General features: G+C 43.3%; 1 protein-coding gene, 1 long non-coding RNA gene and 1 pseudogene across 4 annotated transcripts; 2 read left to right on the forward strand and 1 right to left on the reverse strand.

Annotated features, from left to right (window-relative positions):
- Positions 1–298: 298 nt before the first annotated feature.
- LOC135515061 (uncharacterized) lies at positions 299–3353 on the reverse strand. Its single transcript, XR_010451758.1, has 2 exons — positions 3177–3353; positions 299–1190 (listed from the first exon to the last, which is right to left on the reverse strand). It is a non-coding gene; the product is annotated as an uncharacterized LOC135515061 (long non-coding RNA).
- Positions 2114–20127, forward strand: LOC135515060 (differentially expressed in FDCP 6-like). 3 transcript variants are annotated; one of them, XM_064938874.1, is made up of 13 exons: positions 2114–2196; positions 2473–2656; positions 4188–4328; positions 5153–5341; positions 6021–6251; positions 6411–6557; positions 16855–16963; positions 17205–17416; positions 17531–17638; positions 17784–17950; positions 18194–18395; positions 18699–18789; positions 18944–20127. In XM_064938874.1, exons 1-13 carry the CDS (start codon positions 2132–2134, stop codon positions 19141–19143), a joined length of 2046 nt encoding a protein of 681 aa, XP_064794946.1. In that variant the 5' UTR covers positions 2114–2131; the 3' UTR covers positions 19144–20127. The 3 variants fall into 3 exon arrangements, with proteins under 3 accessions (XP_064794946.1, XP_064794947.1, XP_064794945.1); XM_064938873.1 differs by having other exon boundaries at positions 2160–2283; XM_064938875.1 differs by lacking the exon at positions 18944–20127 and having other exon boundaries at positions 2158–2283; positions 18194–18440; positions 18699–18784.
- Positions 20128–21334: 1207 nt separating this feature from the next.
- LOC135515063 (malonyl-CoA-acyl carrier protein transacylase, mitochondrial-like) lies at positions 21335–23726 on the forward strand (annotated as a pseudogene).

The raw sequence follows: 23726 nt of genomic DNA on the forward strand, positions 1-23726 counted from the left end.
ATGACAAAGGATTAACGGTACATTTACTTGGCCTACTGGTGTCGTTTCTCTGGCTATCATTAAATGTGCAGACTTATTTTATCAAATCAATTCTCTAATTGTTACGTGATTAAACTAATCATGTCAATTTAATTAACTAGGAAGTTGGGGCATCACGGAAAATCTTCAGATTACAAAGTTATAATTTTCCAAATATAACTAAATTAGTCTTCTATTAATGAATTATTCTTTCCAAATGTCGTAAATTCTTAGTTATCTGACCAAACCCACCCTAAACTATGAATCATCCATACACCAATTGGCTTAATCATTTATTTCCTAACTAAATAATCAAAGAAATGCATACCAAACAGACAGTAGATATTGGTTACTAACAATGATTGTGAAGATCCCCTAGTGGACTAAACCGATATGACTGCTTGGTCTACAAAGAAAAGGGGGTGTGGACCGATAAAGGAGCGGGAAAGGCAAAATGGATCACTACACACATGGTAGATAATTATATTCATTGAAATGCCAATCTTTTGCACATGAACTTTCAATCATTCGGGAATAATTGCAATCAACATATTTACGCCCATATGTCGTTTGTAATGCCCGGGGTGTAGTGGAGGAAAGAGTCAGGCGCAGGAAACAGAAAGTTCAGGGTAGCGATACTTTTATTCCACCACACCGGTGAAAACGACGCCAACCCAAACAAATGCCTCAAAACACGGGGAACTAAACAGTAGAGCAAAACACACATACACGGACAACCGTGACATACAGTCGTGCACAACAGTACATTGCAAACAATCCTGCACACTCAGCAGGCGGGCCGGCTGGATAATAAAGCCCAACCAATCAACCTAACTAAACAAAGGTGTAACTAATAAACAGACAAGGGGGAAAAAGGTTAGAGGCAGCTAGTAGGCCGGTGACGACGACCGCCACCCGAACAGGAAGGGGAGCCACCTTCGGTAGGAGTCGTGACATCATTGTTGTCTTCTCTGTTGGAATTGTCGGTCCGTCTGCTGGAGAGTCAGTTCATCAGAGAATCTCTGGTTACTTCCCCAGAAGTCACAATGTCTTTCATGGTTGTAGCTCTATCGGCGGCTCCTGATAACTTCGGTTGTAAATGGATACGTCAGGTTTCCATTGTTCTTAGAATAGATGTTTTGGCGGTCGGTGGAAGACCTCTTTATAAGGTTCTAGAAATACAACAAAATCAAGGAGAGTAGAACTTAGGTCAGCAATTTGAAATCCACTAACTCAGATTTTCGTACTTGAACTCAATTGTTATTATCAATATGTTAATGTTACTCAAATAGGAGAGAGAAAAGTGGTTGGGACAGACCGTCTACTCTCCTAAGGCCCGCTCATACACCCAGCCCTCTCTACAGAGTCACTCGCTTACTTTTAAGGAAACGACTTGTGAGTTTGTGGATGTGTGAGAGTGTAACTCAAACCCTGAGTGGCTGCTGGGGGATGTAAGCGTGGTGGGTGATAACGCCAACTGTATCTTTCTTTTCCCCAACGCAGTTAAGCCAAAACCACGCACCGTTTTTCTGAATAACGGGGCATTCTGCAAAGACTTGAGCGCTCTCCAAGTCCGGACATTAATATCACGAAGCGTGAAATTTCAGTCACTGATTAATAACATTTGCCCTTGTATTTCAAGATTGAAAAATATAATAACATAATGTGGTGGACCAAACTAGCCATTAACGTCCCTTGACGCTCTAAGACAGATTCAATGGCTGTGGCATTGCTTAATCGGCTGAATGATTTGCTAATTCATATTTGAGAAATTATTAATAATAAGCATATGATTTGACCTGATAATAGACCGAACTAGTAACGTTAAGTAGCCTAGGTTAACTTAGCTGACCTTCAATTGAGGGAATTCAGCAGAGTTCTCTGAGACATTTTTACAACTCATTGAAACTCTGAAAATAAATACATGGGCAAATGTTACCAAATATGATAATAATAGGCCTGCATTACGGTAGGCAGGCAATTGTTAAATTACACTTTCCATCCTTACCTTGGAAGGTCACTGTCTCTGCTGGGGGCGTAGTAGAACGCCTCTGAATAACGGGGCGTGGTTTTGTCTTAACTGCGTTGGGAAAAAGAAAGACTCATATCGCGTATGTATATCAGTGACATCAACCAAGACCTGGGGTTAATTTACCACCACCCACTTGAAAGAGAGAGGTCAGTCATTTACAAGGATGCCAGTTTTCCAAAGTCATTCAAAGTTTTAACTTTGAGTGACCTAAAACATAATTATAGGTTTATAAGGTAGGCTATTAGTACCCTATATGAAAAGTGAAATATTGATATTATATTGTGGTTTATACATTTTTATTAAGTATTTATTTTGATTATAAATATAATATTATATGCATATAGTATTTTACTTTCGTTACATAATTGTTCCTCTCTTCTCCACCCCTTTTCTTAACGTGTCCTGTTCGCCTTCTCGTTAAGTGCTTCCACTTCAGTTTGCAATACTGATCACTGCTGTGCGCCACTCCGCTCGCTTCGGAATGTAGACGCAAAGACGTCTGTCTCCACAATGGAACTGCAATCGGAACTACTCAAGTCCATCTGGTACGCGTTCACATCGCTGGACATGGAGAAGTGTGGCAAAGTGTCGAAATCCCAGCTGAAGGTTAGATTTGAAGTGTAATATTTCCAAGTGCTGAGCTTTATAATCAGGAAATGGGTGTTGAATTGCTTCTCTGCCTCTGGCGCCAGCATGTTACTCATAGTCTACAATTCACATAATAATATCCACATAATCGTTTGTTTAGATAACTCAAAACGTTTGTTTATAAGGTTTTGAAGATCTGATCAAGATAGCCTTAAAACACATTGTTAGCCTCTTACAAGTTGTTATATATTGGCTATAATACATTATTCAGCGTTAATCTAGGGATGTATACCATTTATAAAGTTAACAGTCCACCAGTGAAAATAATAATTTGCATGGATCATGCAGGAATACTGCTCAGTATGAGAAACATGCAGATGAATACATTCTCACTGGCACACAGTTTGGATACATTGGTGACTTTAATACATGGATACACCTTCCATGAGTGTGTATTCATGAAACCCTCTCAGTGAGTAGTCACAACAGCGGCAGCCGACACACAGAAATGGGAGCATTAAAGTCAGTCGATAGTCACCTATGCCCTCGTTTCAAAGTCCAGGACTGGCCCTCTCCCTTTGCTGCAGCCAACTTGTACACCTGACAACATATCACAGTTTACTGTACAACAGAAACAGACGGTGCTGTGTGTTCAGTCATCTTCCCCTTCACTCAGTCTCTGGCCTGTCGAGTTCAAACAAGTTGTGTTCTCCCCTTGGTGAGAATCCCAGGAAATAGCAGGAAGGTGTCCAGACATGCTCACACCGAGGGGTGTGTGTGTGTGTGTGTGTGTGTGTCAGTCAACAGAGGCCTGCAATGTTGTTTACACTGCTTGCTTTGGTTTTTCTTATGATTTGAGATGATTAGAAGTTGTGAACTATTTCAGTAACCATTTACATACTCTATATACATATAGGAATAGTAGATGTAATATTGACAGTAACATAATACATTTAAAGGGTCATTTTTGGGAGATTATCATTTGGCCAAAAGACCATCCTCTCCTCGGATCCTCTGTCCTTGGTGACCCGGAAACTGCAAAGTTGTAGAGTGGTCGAGGATAGTGTCAATTAGTTTCAAATGGAGGAGTGTCCTCGCATCCTCGATATCGTCCTCCCACCGAAGAAGCGCGAGTATCCTTCGCAGAAGAGTTTTGAAATCCACCACACCCCCTTTTAAATCAGCTGTTGTTTACTTGGAGATAAGTATGCACATTTAAAAACTATATGCTACATATTATCTATAAAATGTCTAGCACAACTAGCTACGTGTTAAAAAAAATAGTTTACACATTTCATTTGGGATTCCATCCCTGGAAATGGCATTTACATGATGACGAGCGAGTGAAGAAGGAGAGTCTAATTTAATTCAAACGTATTGTTTCCACATTTCTTCTCTTCGGTTACCGTTGAGCTTTTTCAAAAGGAGGCCTAGGTGAGGAAAACCGAGGACAGAGCAGTTGAGCGAACCAATTGAGAATATCCCTTTGACAGGCATATTCTTCATTTGTGTGTGTGTGTGTGTGTGTGTGTGCGCGTGCATGTCGCAGGTTCTCTCCCACAACCTGTACACGGTGTTGAACATCCCTCACGACCCTGTGGCACTGGAGGAACACTTCCAAGACGATGACGATGGACCGGTGTCAAAACATGGCTACATGCCCTACCTCAACAAATACATACTGGCCAAGGTAAACTACCTCAACAAATACATACTGGCCAAGGTAAACTACCTCAACAAATACATACTGGCCAAGGTAAACTAGCTCAACAAATACATACTGGCCAAGGTAAACTAGCTCAACAAATACATACTGGCCAAGGTAAACTACCTCAACAAATACATACTGGCCAAGGTAAAACTACATAACAAATACATACTGGCCAAGGTAAACTACCTCAACAAATACATACTGGCCAAGGTAAACTAGCTCAACAAATACATACTGGCCAAGGTAAACTAGCTCAACAAATACATACTGGCCAAGGTAAACTACCTCAACAAATACATACTGGCCAAGGTAAACTACCTCAACAAATACATACTGGCCAAGGTAAACTACCTCAACAAATACATACTGGCCAAGGTAAACTACCTCAACAAATACATACTGGCCAAGGTAAACTACCTCAACAAATACATACTGGCCAAGGTAAACTACCTCAACAAATACATACTGGCCAAGGTAAACTACCTCAACAAATACATACTGGCCAAAGTAACCATCCCATCATACTCAATTGAGGATTTTCACATTGAGATGAGTGAATTCCAGTCCATTCAGGAGATGAATTGCACTTGATCTTGATCTTAGTTCACCCAAAATTACATATTGGTTTCCTTAACCTTTGAGCAAAACCGAAGCATGCATTGCTGTCTTACCTTGTCCATAGACTGCTTACAGGGTATTGAAACCAATATGTAATTTAGTCATTTGGGTGAACTATTCATTTAACATCTAAAACTCTTTACCAGTACTAATGAACAAATTAACCCCTGGTGTGCTGCACCCAGGTCAAAGAGGGTGCATATGACAAGGAGACGTTTGACGACCTGTGCTGGATGATGACCATGAAGAAAAACTACAGACCTACTAGTGGCCAGGGGGGGCTGCTGTGCTCCCTGAATGACTGCTTCAAACTTTTCTGTCTCTTCAACCTGCTGTCGGAGGACCACTACCCACTCATCATGATTCCACAGGAGGTGAGGGGGGTGGCGGGATGAGGGGACCAGGGAGAGACTGACCTCCATTGGCACATTTAAATATAAAGCCAGATAGTATCTTTCAGAGAGAAAAGAGATGTACAGGTAGGGAGGAAGTAGTTCATCTGAAAAAGAGGGAGAGAGCGGTGGGAAAGGAGGAGCGCTGAAGAGGGAGGGAGAATAGAGGGTTAATAGACACACATACAGTACTGTATATAAACAGATGGAAAATAGTTGTAGTTATGCAGTCCAGTGGCCATTTTGACTACATAGTGTGCTTTGATGCTTGCAGTATATACAAACTGTATGTTTATCGATTAGCCACTTGCTCAGTGGAGGCTGCTGAGGGGAAGATGGCTCATAATAATGGCTGAAACGAGCCTGTCCTCCCTAATTATGGTACCACCATCCTCCTGTGCATTTGCTAAAATATCTCTACTCTTGGTCCTTACTTCCTGTCCTCCTCCCACTAAGCAGGAAGTCAGATTAGAATAAACCAATATGAGGGAGGTTTGGTTTCCTGTTGATAACATCTGCAGGCTTTATGAAGATGTGTTGCAACTTGCTGACCACAGCATTATCCCTTTACTAGATCACTTTCTGAATATGGGTCCCAGCAAATTGAGCCATAAAAGGATAAAGATATTTTCTGACTTGTAACGCACACACACACACGCAGGTGGAGTACCTGATGAAGAAAATCTCCACTGCGATGAACCAGGAGTGGGACGGCAAGCCCCTGGAGGACCTGCTATCCCAGGATGCCTCTGTCCAGGAGGAGGGCATGTCGGTGTGGGTGTTCCTGGATCACATGGGCGCCGGGAGGCTGCTGAGGGTCAGCAATGCGGGTGCCTTCAGTCTGGCTCTGGACCAGGTCTTCTTGGAGATGTACCACAACGTCCTCAAGAGGGTGAGTTGGTGGGACTGTATGGATGTGGCTCCGGGTGGGGCTGTGTGTGTGGGCTGTTTTTATGTGTGCTTGTGTTGAATGAAATTCACATTACAGGGACAATGATCGATCCCTCTCTCTCTCGGTCTGTCTCTCTGTCTGTCTCTCTCTCTCTCGCAGGGTTACATGTGGAAAAAGGGACATGTGCGCAGGAACTGGATGGAGCGTTGGTTTGTACTCCGGCCATCCTTCATGGCCTACTACGCCAGCGAGGACCTGAAAGACAAGAAGGGAGAGATTATATTGGACCAGAATTGTGTTGTGGAGGTAATCTTGTTATTCTGGTTCATCTTTCAATCCACAAAACCGGTAGAAAAAATCTTGGCTAGGATAATTTCATTTTTTTGCTAATGGCTGAGTGAATCTACTGTGTACCTGAGACTGACAGGTACACTATATATACAAAAGTATGTGGACACCCTTCAAATGAGTGGATTCAGCTATTTCAGCCACACCCGTTGCTGACCGGTGTATAAAATCGAGCACACCGCCATTCAACCTCCATACACAAACGTTGGCAGTGGAATGGCCTTACTGAAGTGCTCAGTGACATTCAACTTGGCACAAGTCAGTTTGTCAAATTTCTGCCCTGCTAGAGCTGCCCCGGTCAACTGTAAGTGCTGTTATTGTGAAGTGGAAACGTCTAGGAGCAGCAACAACAGCTCAGCCGCAAAGTGGTAGACCACACAAGTTCACAGAACGGGACCGCCAGGTGCAAAAAATCGTCTGTCCTCAGTTGCAACACTCACTACCGAGTTCTAAACTGCCTCTGGAAGCAACGTCAGCACAATAACTGTTTGTCTGGAGCTTCATGAAATGGGTTTCCATGGCCGGGCAGCCACACACAAGCCTAAGATCACCACGCGCAATGCCAGGGGTCAGCTGGAGTGGTGAAACCTCGCCGCCACTGGACTCTGGAACAGTGGAAACGCATTCTCTCTGATTAATTATACTTCACCATCTGCCAGTCTGACAGACATCTGGGTTTGGCAGATGCCAGGAGAACGCTACATACCCAAATGCATAGTGCCAACTGTAAAGTTAGGTGGAGGGGGAATAATGGTGTGGGGTTATTTTTCACGGTTCGGGCTAGGCCCCTTTGTTCCAGTGAAGGGAAATCTTAACACTGCAGCATACAATGACATTCTAGACGATTCTGTGCTTTGAACTTTGTGGCAAGAGTTTGGGGAAGGCCCTTTTCATGTTTCAGCATGACGATGCCGCTGTGCACAAAGCCAGGTCCATACAGAAATGGTTTGTCAAAATCGATGTGGAATAACTTGACTTGCCTGCACAAATCAAATCAAATTTATTTATATAGCCCTTTGTACATCAGCTGATATCTCAATGTGCTGTACAGAAACCCAGCCTAAAACCCCAAACAGCAAGCAATGCAGGTGTAGAAGCACGGTGGTTAGGAAAAACTCCCTAGAAAGGCCAAAACCTAGGAAGAAACCTAGAGGAACCAGGCTTTGTGGGGTGGCCAGTCCTCTTCTGGCTGTGCTGGGTAAAGATTATAACAGAACATGGCCAAGATGTTCAAATGTTCATAAATGACCAGCATGGTCGAATAATAATAAGGCAGAACAGTTGAAACTGGAGCAGCAGCACGGCCAGGTGGACTGGGGACAGCAAGGAGTCATCATGTCAGGTAGTCCTGGGGCATGGTCCTAGGGCTCAGGTCCTCCGAGAGAGAGAAAGAGAGAGAGAAGGAGAGAATTAGAGAACGCACACTTAGATTCACACAGGACACCAAATTGGACAGGAGAAGTACTCCAGATATAACAAACTGACCCCAGCCCCCCGACACATAAACTACTGCAGCATAAATACTGGAGGCTGAGACAGGAGGGGTCAGGAGACACTGTGGCCCCATCCGAGGACACCCCCGGGCAGGGCCAAACAGGAAGGATATAAACAAAGCCCTGACCTCAAGCCCATCGCACCTTTGTGATGAATTGGAACACCAACTACGAGCCAGGCCTATTCGCCCAACATCAGTGCCCGACCTCACTAATGCTCTTCTGGCTGAATGGAAGCAAGTCCCTGCAGTAATGTTCCAACTTCTAGTGGAAAGCCTTCCTTAGAAGAGTGGAGGCTGTTATAGCAGCAAAGGGGGGACCAAATCCATAGTAATGCCTGTGGTTTTGCAATGAGATGTTCGACGAGCAGGTGTCCACATACTTTTGGTCATGTTTGGATTTTTTTTAATTCAACTTTTATTTCTACAGGGTGGGTCACCATTGAGACCAGGGTCTAATATGCAAGGGATCCCTGTGAACATAGCACCTCGCCTAAATAGGTGTGCGTTTCCTTTTCTTCTAGATCTCTGTGAACATGAACATACAATGAATAATATCAATACAATAAATAAAGCAGGATTAATCCAAACAAACACAACTCTCACATCACCTCCCTTAAACTCTATCTAAGCTGTCCAGTGGAGAGCAGTGAGTGTAATTTCAAGGTGACCTGAAGGCTATTCCATGAGCTCGACCTCCAGAAGCAGTCAGTCCAGAGAGCGGATCTGAAAATGGCTGGATCTTCAGTTTTAAAGTTTTAAAGCAGAGGCTGCCACATGCAAGTACATTCTTGGCCAAATGTTTTGATAATAACACAAATATTAATTTCCACATTTTGCTGCTTCAGTGTGTTTAGATATTATTAGTATTACTATTACTATGGAATAATTACAAGCATTTCATAAGTGGCAAAGGCTTTTATTGACAATTACATGTAGTTGATGCAAAGAGTCAATATTTGCAGTGTTGACCCTTCTTTTTCAAGACCTCTGCAATCCGCCCTGACATGTTGTCAATTAACTTCTGGGCCTCATCCTGACTGATGGCAGCCCATTCTTGCACAATCAATGCTTGGAGTTTGTCCGAATTTGTGGGTTTTTGTTTGTGGGATTAAGGTCTGGGGAGTTTGTGTATCACTTTTGCCTTATGACAAGGTGCTCCATCATGCTGGAAAAGGCATTGTTCGACACCAAACTGTTCCTGGATGGTTGGGAGAAGTTGCTCTTGGAGGATGTGTTGGTACCATTCTTTATTCATGGCTGTGTTCTTAGGTAAAATTGTGAGTGAGACCATTCCCTTGGCTGAGAAGCAACCCCACACATGAATGGTCTCAGGATGCTTTACTGATGGCATAACACAGGACTGATGGTAGCGCTCACCTTGTCTTCTCTGGACAAGCTTTTTTCCGGATGCCCCAAACAATCGGAAAGGGGATTGATCAGAGAAAATGACTTTACCCCAGTCCTCAGCAGTCCAATCCCTGTACCTTTTGCAGAATATCAGTCTGTCCCTGATGTTTTTCCTGGAGAGAAGTGGCTCCTGTGCTGCTCCTTCTTGACACCACAGGCCATCCTCCAAAAGTCTTCGCCTCACTGTGCATGCAGATGCACTCACACCTGCCTGCTGCCATTTCTGAGCAAGCTCTGTACTGGTGGTGCCCCGATCCCGCAGCTGAATCAATTTTAGGAGACGGTCCTGGCGCTTAATGGACTTTCTTGGGCACCCTGAAGCCTTCTTTACAACAATTGAACCGCTCTCCTTGAAGTTCTTGATGATCCGATAAATGGTTGATTTAGGTGCAATCTTACTGGCAGCAATATCCTTGCATGTGAAGCCCTTTTTGTGCAAAGCAATGATGACGGCACATGTTTCCTTGCAGGTAATCATGGATGACAGAGGAAGAACAATGATTACAAACACCACCCTCCTTTTGAAGCTTCCAGTCTGTTATTTGAACTCAATCAGCATGACAGAGTGATCTCCAGCCTTGTCCTCGTCAACACTCACACTTGTGTTAACGAGAGATTCACTGACATGATGTCAGCTGGTCCTTTTGTGGCAGGGCTGAAATGCAGTGGAATTGTTTTTGGGGGATTCAGTTCATTTGCATGGCAAAGAGGGACTTTGCAATTAATTGCAATTAATCTGATCACTCTTCATAACATTCTGGAGTATATGCAAATTGCCATCATACAAACTGAGGCAGCAAAACTTTGTGAAAATTAATATTTGTGTCATTCTCAACTTTTGGCAACGACTGTAGAGTACATCACCATAATCAAGTACTGGAAGAAGCATTGCTTGAACAATCTTCCTTCTACTTTCCAAAGTCAGGCAGGATTGGTTTATTTTATAGAAATCATCTTAATTTTCAACTTTCTTGTTGACACAATGTGTGTTTTAACAGGCTGCTTATCATCAATCCAAACACCCAAGTATTTATAATGGAGGACTTGTTCAGTTTGGGCTCCCTTCAATGTGCAAATATGTAGGTCCTCAAAGTTAATATTACGAGACCTGGACAACAACATAAACTTGGTTTTATTAGCATTTAGCACTAGTTTAAGATCTGTAAGCAATTTTTGAATGGAGTCAAAACCATGCTGAAGGTTATGAATGGCCTGCTGTTAAGATGGGGAACAGGAGTAAATAACTGTATCATCCGCATAGAGATGAATGTTACAGGTTTTAACAGAGACCAATATTATTTATAGAAATATTGAAGAGAACAGGGCCAAAAATCGACCCCTGCCGTAAACCTTTCATAATATTGAGGAAGCTAGATTTGATACCGTCAGTACAAGTTGTGTCCTGTCCATTAGATAGTTATTGAACCAACTGCAAGATGCCTGACCTAGCATATTTCACACAACCTTTGTACAAGTAAGACATTGTCAGCAGTATCAAATACTATTGACAGGTCAATAAATAAGGCATCACAATGATTTTTTATGGTGTAAACAATATAGCACATCATCTAGACAAGTGTAGCTGCTGATACAGCACTATGTCTGTTAATCTGTCTGCATATTTCAAGACATGGCATATGGGGATGTAGTGAGATACCCAAAGGGCTGGATGATTCTCTTGTCATCACTCACCTTGAAAAAAAGATATACTATATTTAACAAAAAATATCCACCTGACCGGTGTGGCATATCAAGAAGCTGATTAAACAGCATGATTATTACACAGGTGTACCTTGTGCTGAGGACAATAAAAGGCCACTCTGAAATGTGCAGTTTTGTCACACCGCACAATGCCACAGATATCTCAAGTTAAGGGAGCATGCAATTGGCATGCTGACAGCAGGAATGTCCACTAGAGCTGTTGCCAGATAATATGTTTATGTATCTACCATAAGCCGCCTCCAACGTTTTAGAGAATTTGGCAATACGTCCAATCGGCCTCACAACCGCAGACCACATGTAACCACGCCAGCCCAGGACCTCCACATCCGGGGACCTTGACCTGCGGGATCGTCTGAGACCAGCCACCCAGACACTTGCTGAAACTGTGGGATTGCACAACTGAAGATTTTCTGCACAAACTGTCTCTGGGATGCTCATCTGTATGCCTGTTATCCTTACCAGGGTCATGACCTGACTGCAGTTCAGCATTGAAACCAACTTCTGTGCCTAGAAGGCCAGCATCCCGGAGTCGCCTATTCACTGTTGATGTTGAGACTGGTGTTTTGCGGGTACTGTTTGCTGAAGCTGCCAGTTGCAGACTTGTGAGGCGTCTGTTTCTCAAACTAGACACTCTACTGTACTTGTCTTCTTGCTCAGTTGTGCACCAGGGCCTCCCACTCCTTTCTATTTTGATTTAGGACTATAAATTCTAACTAGCGTAAATTTGGCATTATTACCAAGGGCCACATTTTGGACTAGACATTCAAATTGCTTAGGGACAGAGGTAGTGAGAGATACAGAAACATTTAAGGTGTCCTTTGTAAATATGGCGACACCTCTGTCAGATCCAAAACGTTATAACCAGCCAGAGACACATCAGTATCCAGTCTTATTTAGCCAAGTTTCCCTCAAACCCTCCCATCTATCTCTGAATACCATCCAGTTTTGATTTCTATTTGCCATATATATATATATATATATAAATTATATATATATATAATTTGCTCTCTTCCCATTTTTTTTCCTGTTTCAAATATTTTTATTCAACACACACAAGAATGGTGTATAGGTATACAAGACAGGTATACAAACATAAAAGAGCATTTAGGAACAACAAGACCCAGAGCCCTGGGTGCAAAACACGACATACAAAACAAGGACATGTAGAAAGAAAGAGGGAAGATGTCCCCCCTGTCCCCCACTTATCCCCCAACTGCTCGGGTGGCAGGGCCAGCACATGCTGCCCAAAGGTAGATTAAAATATTACAGTTGAGAGTGCGTTAATAAGTACAAATTCACAGCGCCGACTCGTCCAATTAGGAGAGGAAAGGCTGCCAGATTTGATCAAATGTTGATAATTTATTGTTCAGAATATATCTAATTCTTTCTAAGTGTACAGTGTTTGCCAATTCACTGAGCCATAATTTGGTAGAGGGCGCTTCCCTCCTTTTCCAAAACAACAAGATGAGTTGTTTTGCCGAAATGAGACTGTATGAGATTAGTTGTTTTTGGGGGTTGGTTAATCCGTTTAGGGACTCCGATACTTCCAGGATTATCAGAAGCGGGTCTGGATCTATTGAAGTCTCCAAAACTTCAGAGAGGATCCCAAAAATTCCACACCAATAACCATGCAAGCTAGAGCATAGGGCAAAGCAGTGGAGTAGTGTACCCTGCGCAGCCTGACATTTATCACATGTAGGGGATGTATCAGGAAATATCCTATGCAGTTTAGTTTTGGAATAGTGTAATCTGTGTAAAACCTTGAATTGTATGAGACGATGTCTGGAATTAATGGAGCATGTGTGGATATACTCCAAGCTCTCTTCCCAGTCTGCCACAGAAATGTCAGTCCCTAGTTCTTCCTCCTATTTTTCCTTGATGGCATCTGTAGAAGGTGTGCTAACAGATTGAAAAGCATCATATAGACGCGATATCAATTTATCTGAGGTGGGGCATAATTTTATGCATCCGTCAAACATGGAAGGTTCAGCATTCCCAAATGTTGGGAGGTGTTTTCTAACGTAGTTTCTAATTTGTAGGTATCTTAAAAAATTACTTCTGGGAAGATTATAAGTTTCCCTCAGCAACTCAAAGGAAGCAAAGGTCCCTTCTATGTATAAATCCCCTATGGTACTTATCCCCAGCTCTCCCCATCGCTCAAAGGTGTTATCAAGGTTAGAAGGGGCAAAGGAGGGATTCTTGGCGACAGGGAGCATGAATGACATTGGTCTAAGCACAAGGTGAACTTTAATTTGCTTCCAGATTTGGACTGTGCTATGTATAATAGGATTGTTACAATAAAGTGACATCTCCAGATTGACAGGCGACAAAATCACAGCGCCAATAGAGAAGGGGTGACACTCCTCACGCTCCATACTAAGCCAGCTGGATGACGGTAGTGCGTCATCCAGCAGAAACAGAACAACGCGGAGGTTAGCGGCTCCCAGTAATAAAATATAAAATTTGGGAGAGACAGTCCTCCTTCCATCTTGGATTTACAGAGGTGTTTTTTACCTATCCTGTTTGTTTTATAATCCCAGATGAAAGGATTGATAATTGAGTCCAGTTGTTTATGAAAAGATTTAGGTATGAATACTGGGACGTTCTGATATAGGTAGAGCAGTTGTGGGAGGAAGACCATTTTAATGGCATTAATTCTTCCGAGGAGAGAAATTGGGAGAGTTCTCCAAAATAGTATGTTTGCTTTGAGTTTTTGTATCAGAGAGGGGAAATTCTCTTTAAATAGTAAGGAGTATTGTTTGGTAACTACAATTCCTAGGTAGGTAAATTTTTCTGAAGATAATTTAAATGGGAGATGTTCTAGCCAGGAGGTGTTTTGCAACCTTATGGGCATTAATTCACTCTTGTTCCAATTTATTCTGTATCCCGAGAAGGTACCAAACATAGAGGAGGATGTCATCTGCGTATAGGGAAATCTTATTTAGAGTATCTTTAGTATCATAGCCGTGTATTGCTGCATGAGATCTAATCGTCTGAGCGAGGGGTTCGATAATTAGGGCGAAGAGCATCGGCGACAGCGCACAACCCTGCCTTGTCCCCCTGTTAAGGTTAAATCGGGGCGACAATGATTGGTTAGTGAGTATTCTTTTGCCAAATATTTTTAATTGTGCTGTTTCACTAAAGTTCTGAACCTATATACATTTTACGGACAAGGTTTATTTTTGCATTAGTTATCTTGTTGTTTTTGCCATACATTTTTCAACTGTGCTAAGATGTTTCACGAAAGTTCTGAACCTTTCTATTTTCATAGTTTCTACAGATTGTAAATTAAATATATATATTTTTGCTAAAAGTATTATTATATTATTGATTGTCTATGACTTTTCAAGTCACTCAGCAGTGCTATTTGCAGAGTTAGCTCCAGGTAAATGTTGCAATTCTTTAACCTTTCCTGGACCTGTGACCAAAAACAAGCTACATATGGACAGTACCAAAACAAATGATCTAATGATTCTGTCTTTTTGCAGCAAAGTCTGCAGAGCTGGGATGGTTTTATCCCCCATATATACACTGCTCAAAAAAATAAAGGGAACACTTAAACAACACAATGTAACTCCAAGTCAATCACACTTCTGTGAAATCAAACTGTCCACTTAGGAAGCAACACTGATTGACAATAGCTTTCACATGCTGTTGTGCAATTGGAATAGACAACAGGTGGAAATTATAGAAAATTAGCAAGACACCCCCAATAAAGGAGTGGTTCTGCATGTGGTTACCACATACCACTTCTCAGTTCCTATGCTTCCTGGCTGATGTTTTTGTCACTTTTGAATGCTGGCGGTGCTTTCACTCTAGTGGTAGCATGAGACGGAGTCTACAACCCACACAAGTGGCTCAGGTAGTGCAGCTCATCCAGGATGACACATCAATGCGAGCTGTGGTAAGAAGGTTTGCTGTGTCTGTCAGCGTAGTGTCCAGAGCATGGAGACGCTACCAGGAGACAGGCCAGTACATCAGGAGACGTGGAGGAGGCCGTAAGAGGGCAACAACCCAGCAGCAGGACCGCTACCTCCGCCTTTGTGCAAGGAGGAGCAGGAGGAGCACTGCCAGAGCCCTGCAAAATGACCTCCAGCAGGCCAGAAATGTGCATGTGTCTGCTCAAACGGTCAGAAACAGACTCCATGAGGGTGGTATGAGGGCCCGACATCCACAGGTGGGGGTTGTGCTTACAGCCCAACACCGTGCAAGACGTTTGGCATTTGACAGAGAACACCAAGATTGGCAAATTTGCCACTGGCGCCTTGTGCTCTTCACAGATGAAAGCAGGTTCACACTGAGCACAGATGTGACAGAGTCTGGAGACGCAGTGGAGAACGTTATGCTGGTGCGGTTGGCCCTGGGTTCCTCCTAATGCAAGACAATGCTAGACCTCATGTGGCTGGAGTGTGTCGGCAGTTCCTGCAAGAGGAAAGCATTGGTGCTATGGACTGGCCCGCCCGTTCCCCAGACCTGAATCCAATTGAGCACATCTGGGACATCATGTCTCGCTCCATCCACCAACGCCACGTTGCACCACAGACTGTCCAGGAGTTGGCGGATGCTTTAGTCCAGGTCTGGGAGGAGATCCCTCAGGAGACCATCCGCCACCTCATCAGGAGCATGCCCAGGCATTGTAGGGAGGTCATACAGGCACGTGGAGGCCACACACACTGCTGAGCCTCATTTTGACTTGTTTTAAGGACATTACATCAAAGTTGGATCAGCCTGTAGTGTGGTTTTCCACTTTAATTTTGTGTGTGACTCCAAATCCAGACCTCCATGGGTTGATACATTTGATTTCCATTGATCATTTTTAATTTTGTTGTCAGCACATTCAACTATGTAAAGAAAAAAGTAGTTAATAAGAATATTTCATTCATTCAGATCTAGGATGTGTTATTTTAGTGTTCCCTTTATTTTTTTGAGCAGTGTACATATAAAATGTAATTGGTTGCAAGAATTCTGTATAATAATTTAAATGGAACAATTTTAAGTTTTGAATGTGGCGTCATTTTGTGTATCAGTTCATAAACCATGTGCCATTGGATTGGTATATATCGAAAATCACTTCCCAACTATTTTGCAATCTATATGTTACAGGTGTCCATTTTTGGTCCTTAAATGAAACTGGTATACTTTTTTATTTATCAGAATTTTATTTAATCACTTTTGGTCTTTAATGCAGGGCCGACAGACAAGTTCCTTACTGTTTCCCTCTTCCATTTTTGTGGTTTCAGATATTACCAGAGTGTCCACATTGGTGTGAGAGGTCAGAGTTCAAGATCAAACTTCTGGCATTTACATGAATCAGTCCAATACCACAGCTGCAGGATTTCATATCAGTCTAATATCAGCACACTATGCTCAGTTGGTAACCCCTTATTTGAAAATACAAAATAATAAGAGTTAGCTTGAATTGGTATAGATACAAGATCTAGATCTGTACCATTGGGCCTATATTTTGAACTAGGATGTGGATTACAACAAGATTTAATGAGGGTTACCTGTTGCGAGCCTGATGCAAAATACTGATCATTTATGGTTGGGATTAGCTGAGCGGAACTTGGGGTCTTGATAAGTCAATGTCACCCTGGTAGTCAACCACCAGTTGTCCTCTCTTTGTCTTAGGCTATTCCAGACAGGGATGGGAAGCGTTGTCTCTTTTGTGTGAAGACCACCAGCAAGACCTATGAGATGAGTGCTGCCGACCAGAGACAGAGGGTGGAATGGACCCAAGGTGAGAAGATGTGAACAAGTGTAACGCCCTGCCTGAGACACAAGCCTAATTGTCGTCCCCGGACCAAGAGGATATCCTGTTAACCTAATGGTTAAAACATTTGGTTGGCACGCGGGAGACCCCTCGGTTGAAAAGCATTAGGGAAAGAACATCATTTTTTTCTGATTCTCCTGTGTGTGTGTGTGTGTGTGTGTGTGTGTGTGTGTGTGTGTGTGTGTGTGTGTGTCCTCTTTCTCCCCAGCCTTGCAGACTGCCGTCCATCTCCAGGGTGAGCGCAAGTCCTCCCTGCACCAGGAACTAAAGCTGAAGAGGCGGGTCCAGCGCAAGCACAGTCAACAGGAGCGTAGCCTGAGTGCCAGCAGCAGCCGCGGCAGCCAATCAGAAGAGCTTACCATTCAAGATCTGGAGAGGGAAAAGGAACGGCAAGGACAGGAGATAGAGAGTATTATTCAGGTGAGCAGGAGGGAGAGAGAGTGAGAGAAATGATGAGTGGGGGGAAAGAGGGGGTAATGCATACATAGTATACAGTACCTAACATGACATGTAGGATGTATTTGTGTCCCACAGCACCAGCGAGAGGTGGAGGCACGGCGCAGGGATGAGGAGGAGAAAAAGAGGGAGCAACAGAAGGAGGTCCAGAGAGAGTTGGAGAGACAGCTAGAGGAGGCAGAGAAGGTGAGATCATGTACTGAAGAATGAGGTTAATTTGTGTGTGTGTGTGTGTGTGTGTGTGTGTGTGTGTGTGTGTGTGTGTGTGTGTGTGAATGCATTCGGTGTACATGTATTCGTGCCTGATTGCCTGTCTGCGTGTGTTCCCCAGTTGCGGGAGAGCATGCAGGCTGAGATGGCAGAGAAGGAGAAGGAGGCCGAGCAGCAGAGGAAGAGGATCCAGGAGCTGGAGCTGACCCAGCAGAAACTGGAGGCTGCTCTCAACACAGAGATACAGGCCCACGTAGAGGAGGAGAGAGTCAGGCTGGAGCTAGAAGGGTAACACACCTACGCAAACTTATCTCAACACAGAGAAACTGGCCCACATGGAGGAGGATAGAGTCAGGCACACACACACACTCACGGCCGCAAGACTAAAGTCACAGATCGGTTCACCAAACGTCCCTGTCTATTGCATTAGAATGGTCTTCTGTGTCCTTATATCCCTCAACCTCTCTCCTATCTATCATTTTCTCCCTTTCTACTGTCTCTACCATTGTCCTCCTTCCTCTCGTCTCCCAGGGTACTGCAGGCAGAGGAGGAGAAGAGCAGGCAGTGTCTGCTCCTCCAGGAGCAGCAGGAGGCATCCCGCCACTTCAGCCCCACGGAGGAGGCCCCAAACGGAGCTAAGGAAAAACGGCCGGCCCCCTCTGCCCTCCACTATGCCTCCCAGGAGCTCCAGAGCCTCCGAGAGACCCGAGAGAGGAGTCACCAGCACCTGGAGGTGAGAGCGAGGAGATGAGAGGTGGAGGAGAAGAGGTGGCAGGAGGTGAGGGGAGAGCTGGATAAAGATCCATGTTCAGGATCTTTTTAGGTGGGAATCTAGCTACAGTGGACTTTAGGCAGCCATAATTTCCACATTGAAAATGCTTTATAGGATTATTTGCAGGTGGAATTGTTGCATAGGGCACCTGTAAGTCAATAACAGCTAGTAAATGATAGATGGTAAAACAAAGTGCAACTGACATCAACTTTGTAACTAGCAGTATGTTCTCATGTCCTCGTTTCCTTCTCTCTGGGTCTGTAGGAAGTTCAGGAGAAGCTTCGTAAAGCCAGCAACCATGTCCGACACTGGAACGTTCAGCTCAACCGCCTAATGAAACCCATCGCACCTGGGGGTAATGCTCTGCCATCTCTCTCTCTCTCTCTCTCTGTCTCTATCTCTGTCTCTGTCTGTGTGTGTTGCAATAAAAAAAATACTACAATAAGAAATAATATTTGATGGACAGTCAATAAAATATACTAAATATGGTATGCCATATCTTTTGCTAGACAAGTTATCATCGTTGCCAGCGAAAATCACCTGCCCGAAACAGGAGGGTGCGTTAGCCAGCAGTGAGTTTATCGCTAAACTCCAACCAAGAGCCAATCAAGAAACTCAACAAATACTTGAGAGACAATCGGCTACAGAAGAGAAAGGGCTAAAGGAACAGGTGGAGGCGATCACCCTGTCAGAGCCTGGGGGATCATGATGTGTCATGGGTAAATTGTGACTGACTCACTGACTGATCAACAAATAATATTGTAGTTATCTATGATGCAAGGATCTTTGCAGATCAGTCATTCGGCAGTCTGTACTGTTGGCTGCAATGTTGAACATTCCCAGTTGTTTTACATGTCAACAGTCTGGCTGAGTTCCTGCCCGACTAGATGTGCAGGTGTTGCATTGCATCAATCAATGGTTGCGTGCTACATCATCGACTGTGCAGTCGGGCATCAGATTTCTACATCATATGAGGTGCTAAGCTGATCTGTTAAATACCAATCCAGGCTTTGTAAGATCTGGAATGTAGTCGGGGAGGAACCTGACCTCTACCAATGGTAGTGCTGACTAGGAGATTAGTAGGATCTCTAAGAAATAAACTGATCGATGAGATACTACCTGTGCAATAAGAATGCTAATTTTAGTATCCTCCTTCACAAAAAATATTCTGTTCCATATGAACATGACCAATGATGAGGGCTATGATTCTTGGCAGGTAGACCCAGTAGCCTATAGACTACTTCAAGAACTGAGAAACACCTCATCAACCAACTGACTGTTCAGATTTCCATCTTGCTAGGGGACAACAGTCATTGTAAATGATAGAATACCAAGCATAAACGACAGGTTTGAATTTCTGTACAAAAGAAGTGTGCGTACTAGTATGTAGTGTGTGAACAACGTGATTGCTCTCTTCTCCATTTGATACAAGGCTGTCTAATAAACCCATGTATGCCATTTTTTTGTCAGGAAAGGAAAAGTGTCATGTCATGAAAAATCGGAACACGTAAATATGTACAGTCCCCTTTTGAATTAGGCCTAATATTCAGCAAAACTTTTATTCTTGAAATTCAATCTCTTTGAAATAATGTCTTAAATCCTTTTGAAAAATACGTCTGTGGCTTACATATACCGATGCCTAATATATATGTAACATATGTACTAATATTTTAAATAAAAATATCTAAATACATGTCTTACTATATGTGACATATGTACATGAGTATCATACAGAATATAGTGTGGTTGATGTTTTTTCGATACCGAGGTAAAGCTTTCAAACCACAAATAAGTGTCCTTTTGTTGAAAAAATTGCACACACCATTGCACAGGTCTTATTTTCACGATTTGGATATTAATTTGCTTTTCTAAGCTAATAAACATGTGGAAATGTGAGCAGCATTTTGTATTCCTAGTTGAATTAGTTAGAGCGTAAACAAAGTACAAAGGTTTTTACATATAAATTTCAATAGCTCATTGGTATTGTGATCTACCTGACTCAAACAAGGTTCAGAATGTCCACTCAGTGAGCCTACACATTGCACACCCTTTAGTTAGTCAATTTTACACCGCGTGATTTTACAGTACACAAACAAGAGCATGCAATATAGAAGGGTACATTCTGCACCATGTTTGAAGTCACTAGGTCACATGACCAAGGAGCCATTGAAATTTTACATTTTGAAAAATTCATGTAAAAATCATGTGAGATGACAATGGACAAACTAAAGGGTGTGCAAGGTTTAGGTCCACTGACTGGACATTCTGAACCTTGGTGAAAGTCACTAGGTCACATGACCAAGGAGCTATTGAAATTTTACATTTTGAAAAATTAATGTAAAATCTTGTGAGATGAAAATGGACAAACTAAAGGGTGTGCAATATATTATGGAGGTTAGTCAGTGGACATTATGAACCTTGTTTGAGTCCAGTAGGTAATATTACCAATGAGCTATTGAAATTCAAATATGTAAATAAATAATTAAAAATATGCGAGATACAAATTGACAAAAAATAAATGTGTGCAATGTGTGTCTATGCCATCGGGTTAGCTAGAACCAGTTTTGAAAAATTTAGGAGTAATGGTTAAATAGCTATTGAAATTTGAAAAACTTGATTTGCCACTATGTTGACGGTCCAACAGGCGAATATCCAACCTGTAACTGTCTTTACCTCGATTCTTTCGATAGCCAACAGAAGTTGAACATATTTGTTTGTGTAGGTAAATAGGTCTACCAAGCAATGGAGAAAATATTCAAACAATCACTTGCAATATTTCTAACTAAAGATTGCTATTTCAATGAGTATTTTTGACGTCTTGTGATGTTTTTGTGTGATTTCTTGTGAATCTGCAACACACCCAAACACTGACCTTCGTTCTACGTCAATTGAGCGCGACTTTCCCTCCCAAGCAATATGGCTGCGCCCAGCGCCAATTGATCGTCTCATGGAGTATATAATATTTGTTCCTTGAACTTATATAAACCTGCGAACCACTTTGGTGGACACCAAATTTAGAGATTGCATGTGGCAATAATATGCACATTAATGTCGTGGTCCTGCGAAAAGGTATCAGTCAACATGAGTGGCGCTACCCTACACAACATGATGAGGATACCCTCAATGACGGAGCTTAGGTCATTTCCCTCCTTGTGCAGGAAAGTGTCAAACAACCCCCATCAGCATGGCTCCCAGAACGGGACACAAGCATCACCCGAGACCAAACTCCTGGAGAATGAGCCCACGGAGGAAGAGCAACGGAGACCCAAAAAGAAACCGCGCGAGTGTTGGGTATGGGTCGCGGGATTCTGAAATACAGAAATGTCAAGGACATGTTTGGCGTCGCGCAGAAGATACTGGGCTACGACTTTCTGCCTCTGTGCCGAGATGGACCAGAGGAGGAATTGATGAAGACAGTCCACTGTCAGCCCGCAGTGTTTGTCACATCACTGGCAGCTGTGGAGAGGCTGAACCACGAAAATCCAGCGGTAAGCCACATAGTAGTTGCCATGTCTGTAGCCGCTTATGCGTCGATGCTGTGTGAGTTGCATGTTATTTAAAGTTACAAGTGTGCATTTAATGGCAAAGTATACATTACATATGTTTAACTATACAGCCTAAAACACCCTGATGTTTTATACCAATAATATTATTGTATTTCTCTACAAACATCTTGTCGTCATATGCGATCTCATCCATCTCAAGGCCATTGAGAATTGTGTGGCTGCTGCAGGATTTAGTGTGGGAGAGTTTGCAGCCCTGGTGTTTTCTGGTGCCATGGATTTCGCAGAAGGTGAACCTCAATAGTCTATCCAACGTTGTGCTATACTTAATTATGAACGGACGGTAAACAATTCTAAGTCGCCCTAGTTTTCTCTTTCATCCTACAGCCCTGTATGCGGTGAAGGTGCGAGCAGAGGCCATGCAGAACGCGTCAGAGCTGATCCCTAGTGGCATGCTGTCGGTAATGGGACGGCCCCAGGCTAAGTACAAACATGCCTGTTTGCAGGCCAGGGAGCACTGCCTTAGCCTGGGCATCAAGGAGCCCGTCTGCAGCGTGGCCAACTACCTTTTCCCCGACGGGAGAGTCATCGCTGGCCACAAAGAGGTAGTGGATGGATGGGGAGTCATTATTCTTTGAAGTTGGGTCACTCTTGGGCCACAACATCCTGGCTTTACGTACCTCACATTTATTTGAGATCAGAGTCAAGCAGGCTACAGGCCTACTTCTCAGATATCTAAATGATTTAGGGGAAGGGGCTAGGGGTGGAATTGACATTGGGAATGAGTCAGACACTTCCTCCGGTCCTCCCTCAGGCACTGGACTTCCTACAACAGAACTTGAGGAAACTTCACTTCCTGCGTGCGCGGCCGCTCCCGGTGAATGGGGCCTTCCACACAGCACTGATGGAGTCTGCCACCGTGCCCCTGAGAGATGTCCTCAGACAGGTGGAGGTACGGAACTTCATCAATCAGTCAATAATATATTTTCAATTTCCAGTTGGTCAATGTACTGTGCAGCCAGGACGTTACAATATACAGAATATGTGAAGTATAGAATATCTCCAGTCGTGTTGGTTGAAGTATGGTGGAGTTTACAAGATTCGATTCCTAACATGGACCACAGACAGATTGTCAATTGTATAAGTCTGGTTAAAAACATTTACAGTTTCCCTCCATAAATGCCAAAGTACATTTAAAGGAGTGGAAAAATCCTTTACCAAACCCGTCTCTCTACCCATCCCAACTTTGGTACGTCGGCTCGAGATCAACGTGTACTCCAACGTGGACGCCAAGCGCTACATGCATGAGGGCCATGTGCGCAGGCAGCTGGCCAAGCAGCTGGTGTTGCCAGTGAAGTGGGAGTAGACCCTCCACGAGGTGTTTGAGAGGACCCAGGGTCAGAGCTTCCCCCACACCTATGAGGTGGGCCCCGGCAAGCAGCTGGGGGCCACGCTGCAGAAGTGCAACATGAAGGCCTACAAGAGCTACACACACGTGGACGTCACCACCCACGATGACAGAGGATTATGGTCTGAGGAGTAAGACGGGACTCATGGATTTGTGAAGAGACTCGTATCAATACAGTACAGTCTACATACTGTACAGTCTACACCCATTGACAATCACCCAAAATGAGTAAAACAGTACTAAAGACATTGACACATACATTACCTACAGTATACTTCCTTCAATGTGACAGAAATGACTGTGCATATGAACTCATTCAAGTGACTTTGCACCAATAAATAAATACCCGGTATTTATGAGAGTCAAGTCAATTTGGTTTCT

The sequence above is a fragment of the Oncorhynchus masou genome, chromosome 26 (genome assembly GCF_036934945.1).
Source record: "Oncorhynchus masou masou isolate Uvic2021 chromosome 26, UVic_Omas_1.1, whole genome shotgun sequence".
In the NCBI taxonomy this organism is placed as follows: domain Eukaryota; kingdom Metazoa; phylum Chordata; class Actinopteri; order Salmoniformes; family Salmonidae; genus Oncorhynchus; species Oncorhynchus masou.

What these genes read in the sequence shown, in the direction of transcription:
- LOC135515060 (XM_064938874.1), top strand. Translation starts at nt 2,132, where the DNA reads ATGTATATCAGTGACATCAACCAAGACCTGGGGTTAATTTACCACCAC. An exon ending in ACCAGAATTGTGTTGTGGAG is followed by an intron (nt 6,558 to 16,854) that starts GTAATCTTGTTA and finishes TCTTTGTCTTAG; the next exon opens with GCTATTCCAGACAGGGATGG. An exon ending in GGAGTCACCAGCACCTGGAG is followed by an intron (nt 18,396 to 18,698) that starts GTGAGAGCGAGG and finishes CTGGGTCTGTAG; the next exon opens with GAAGTTCAGGAGAAGCTTCG.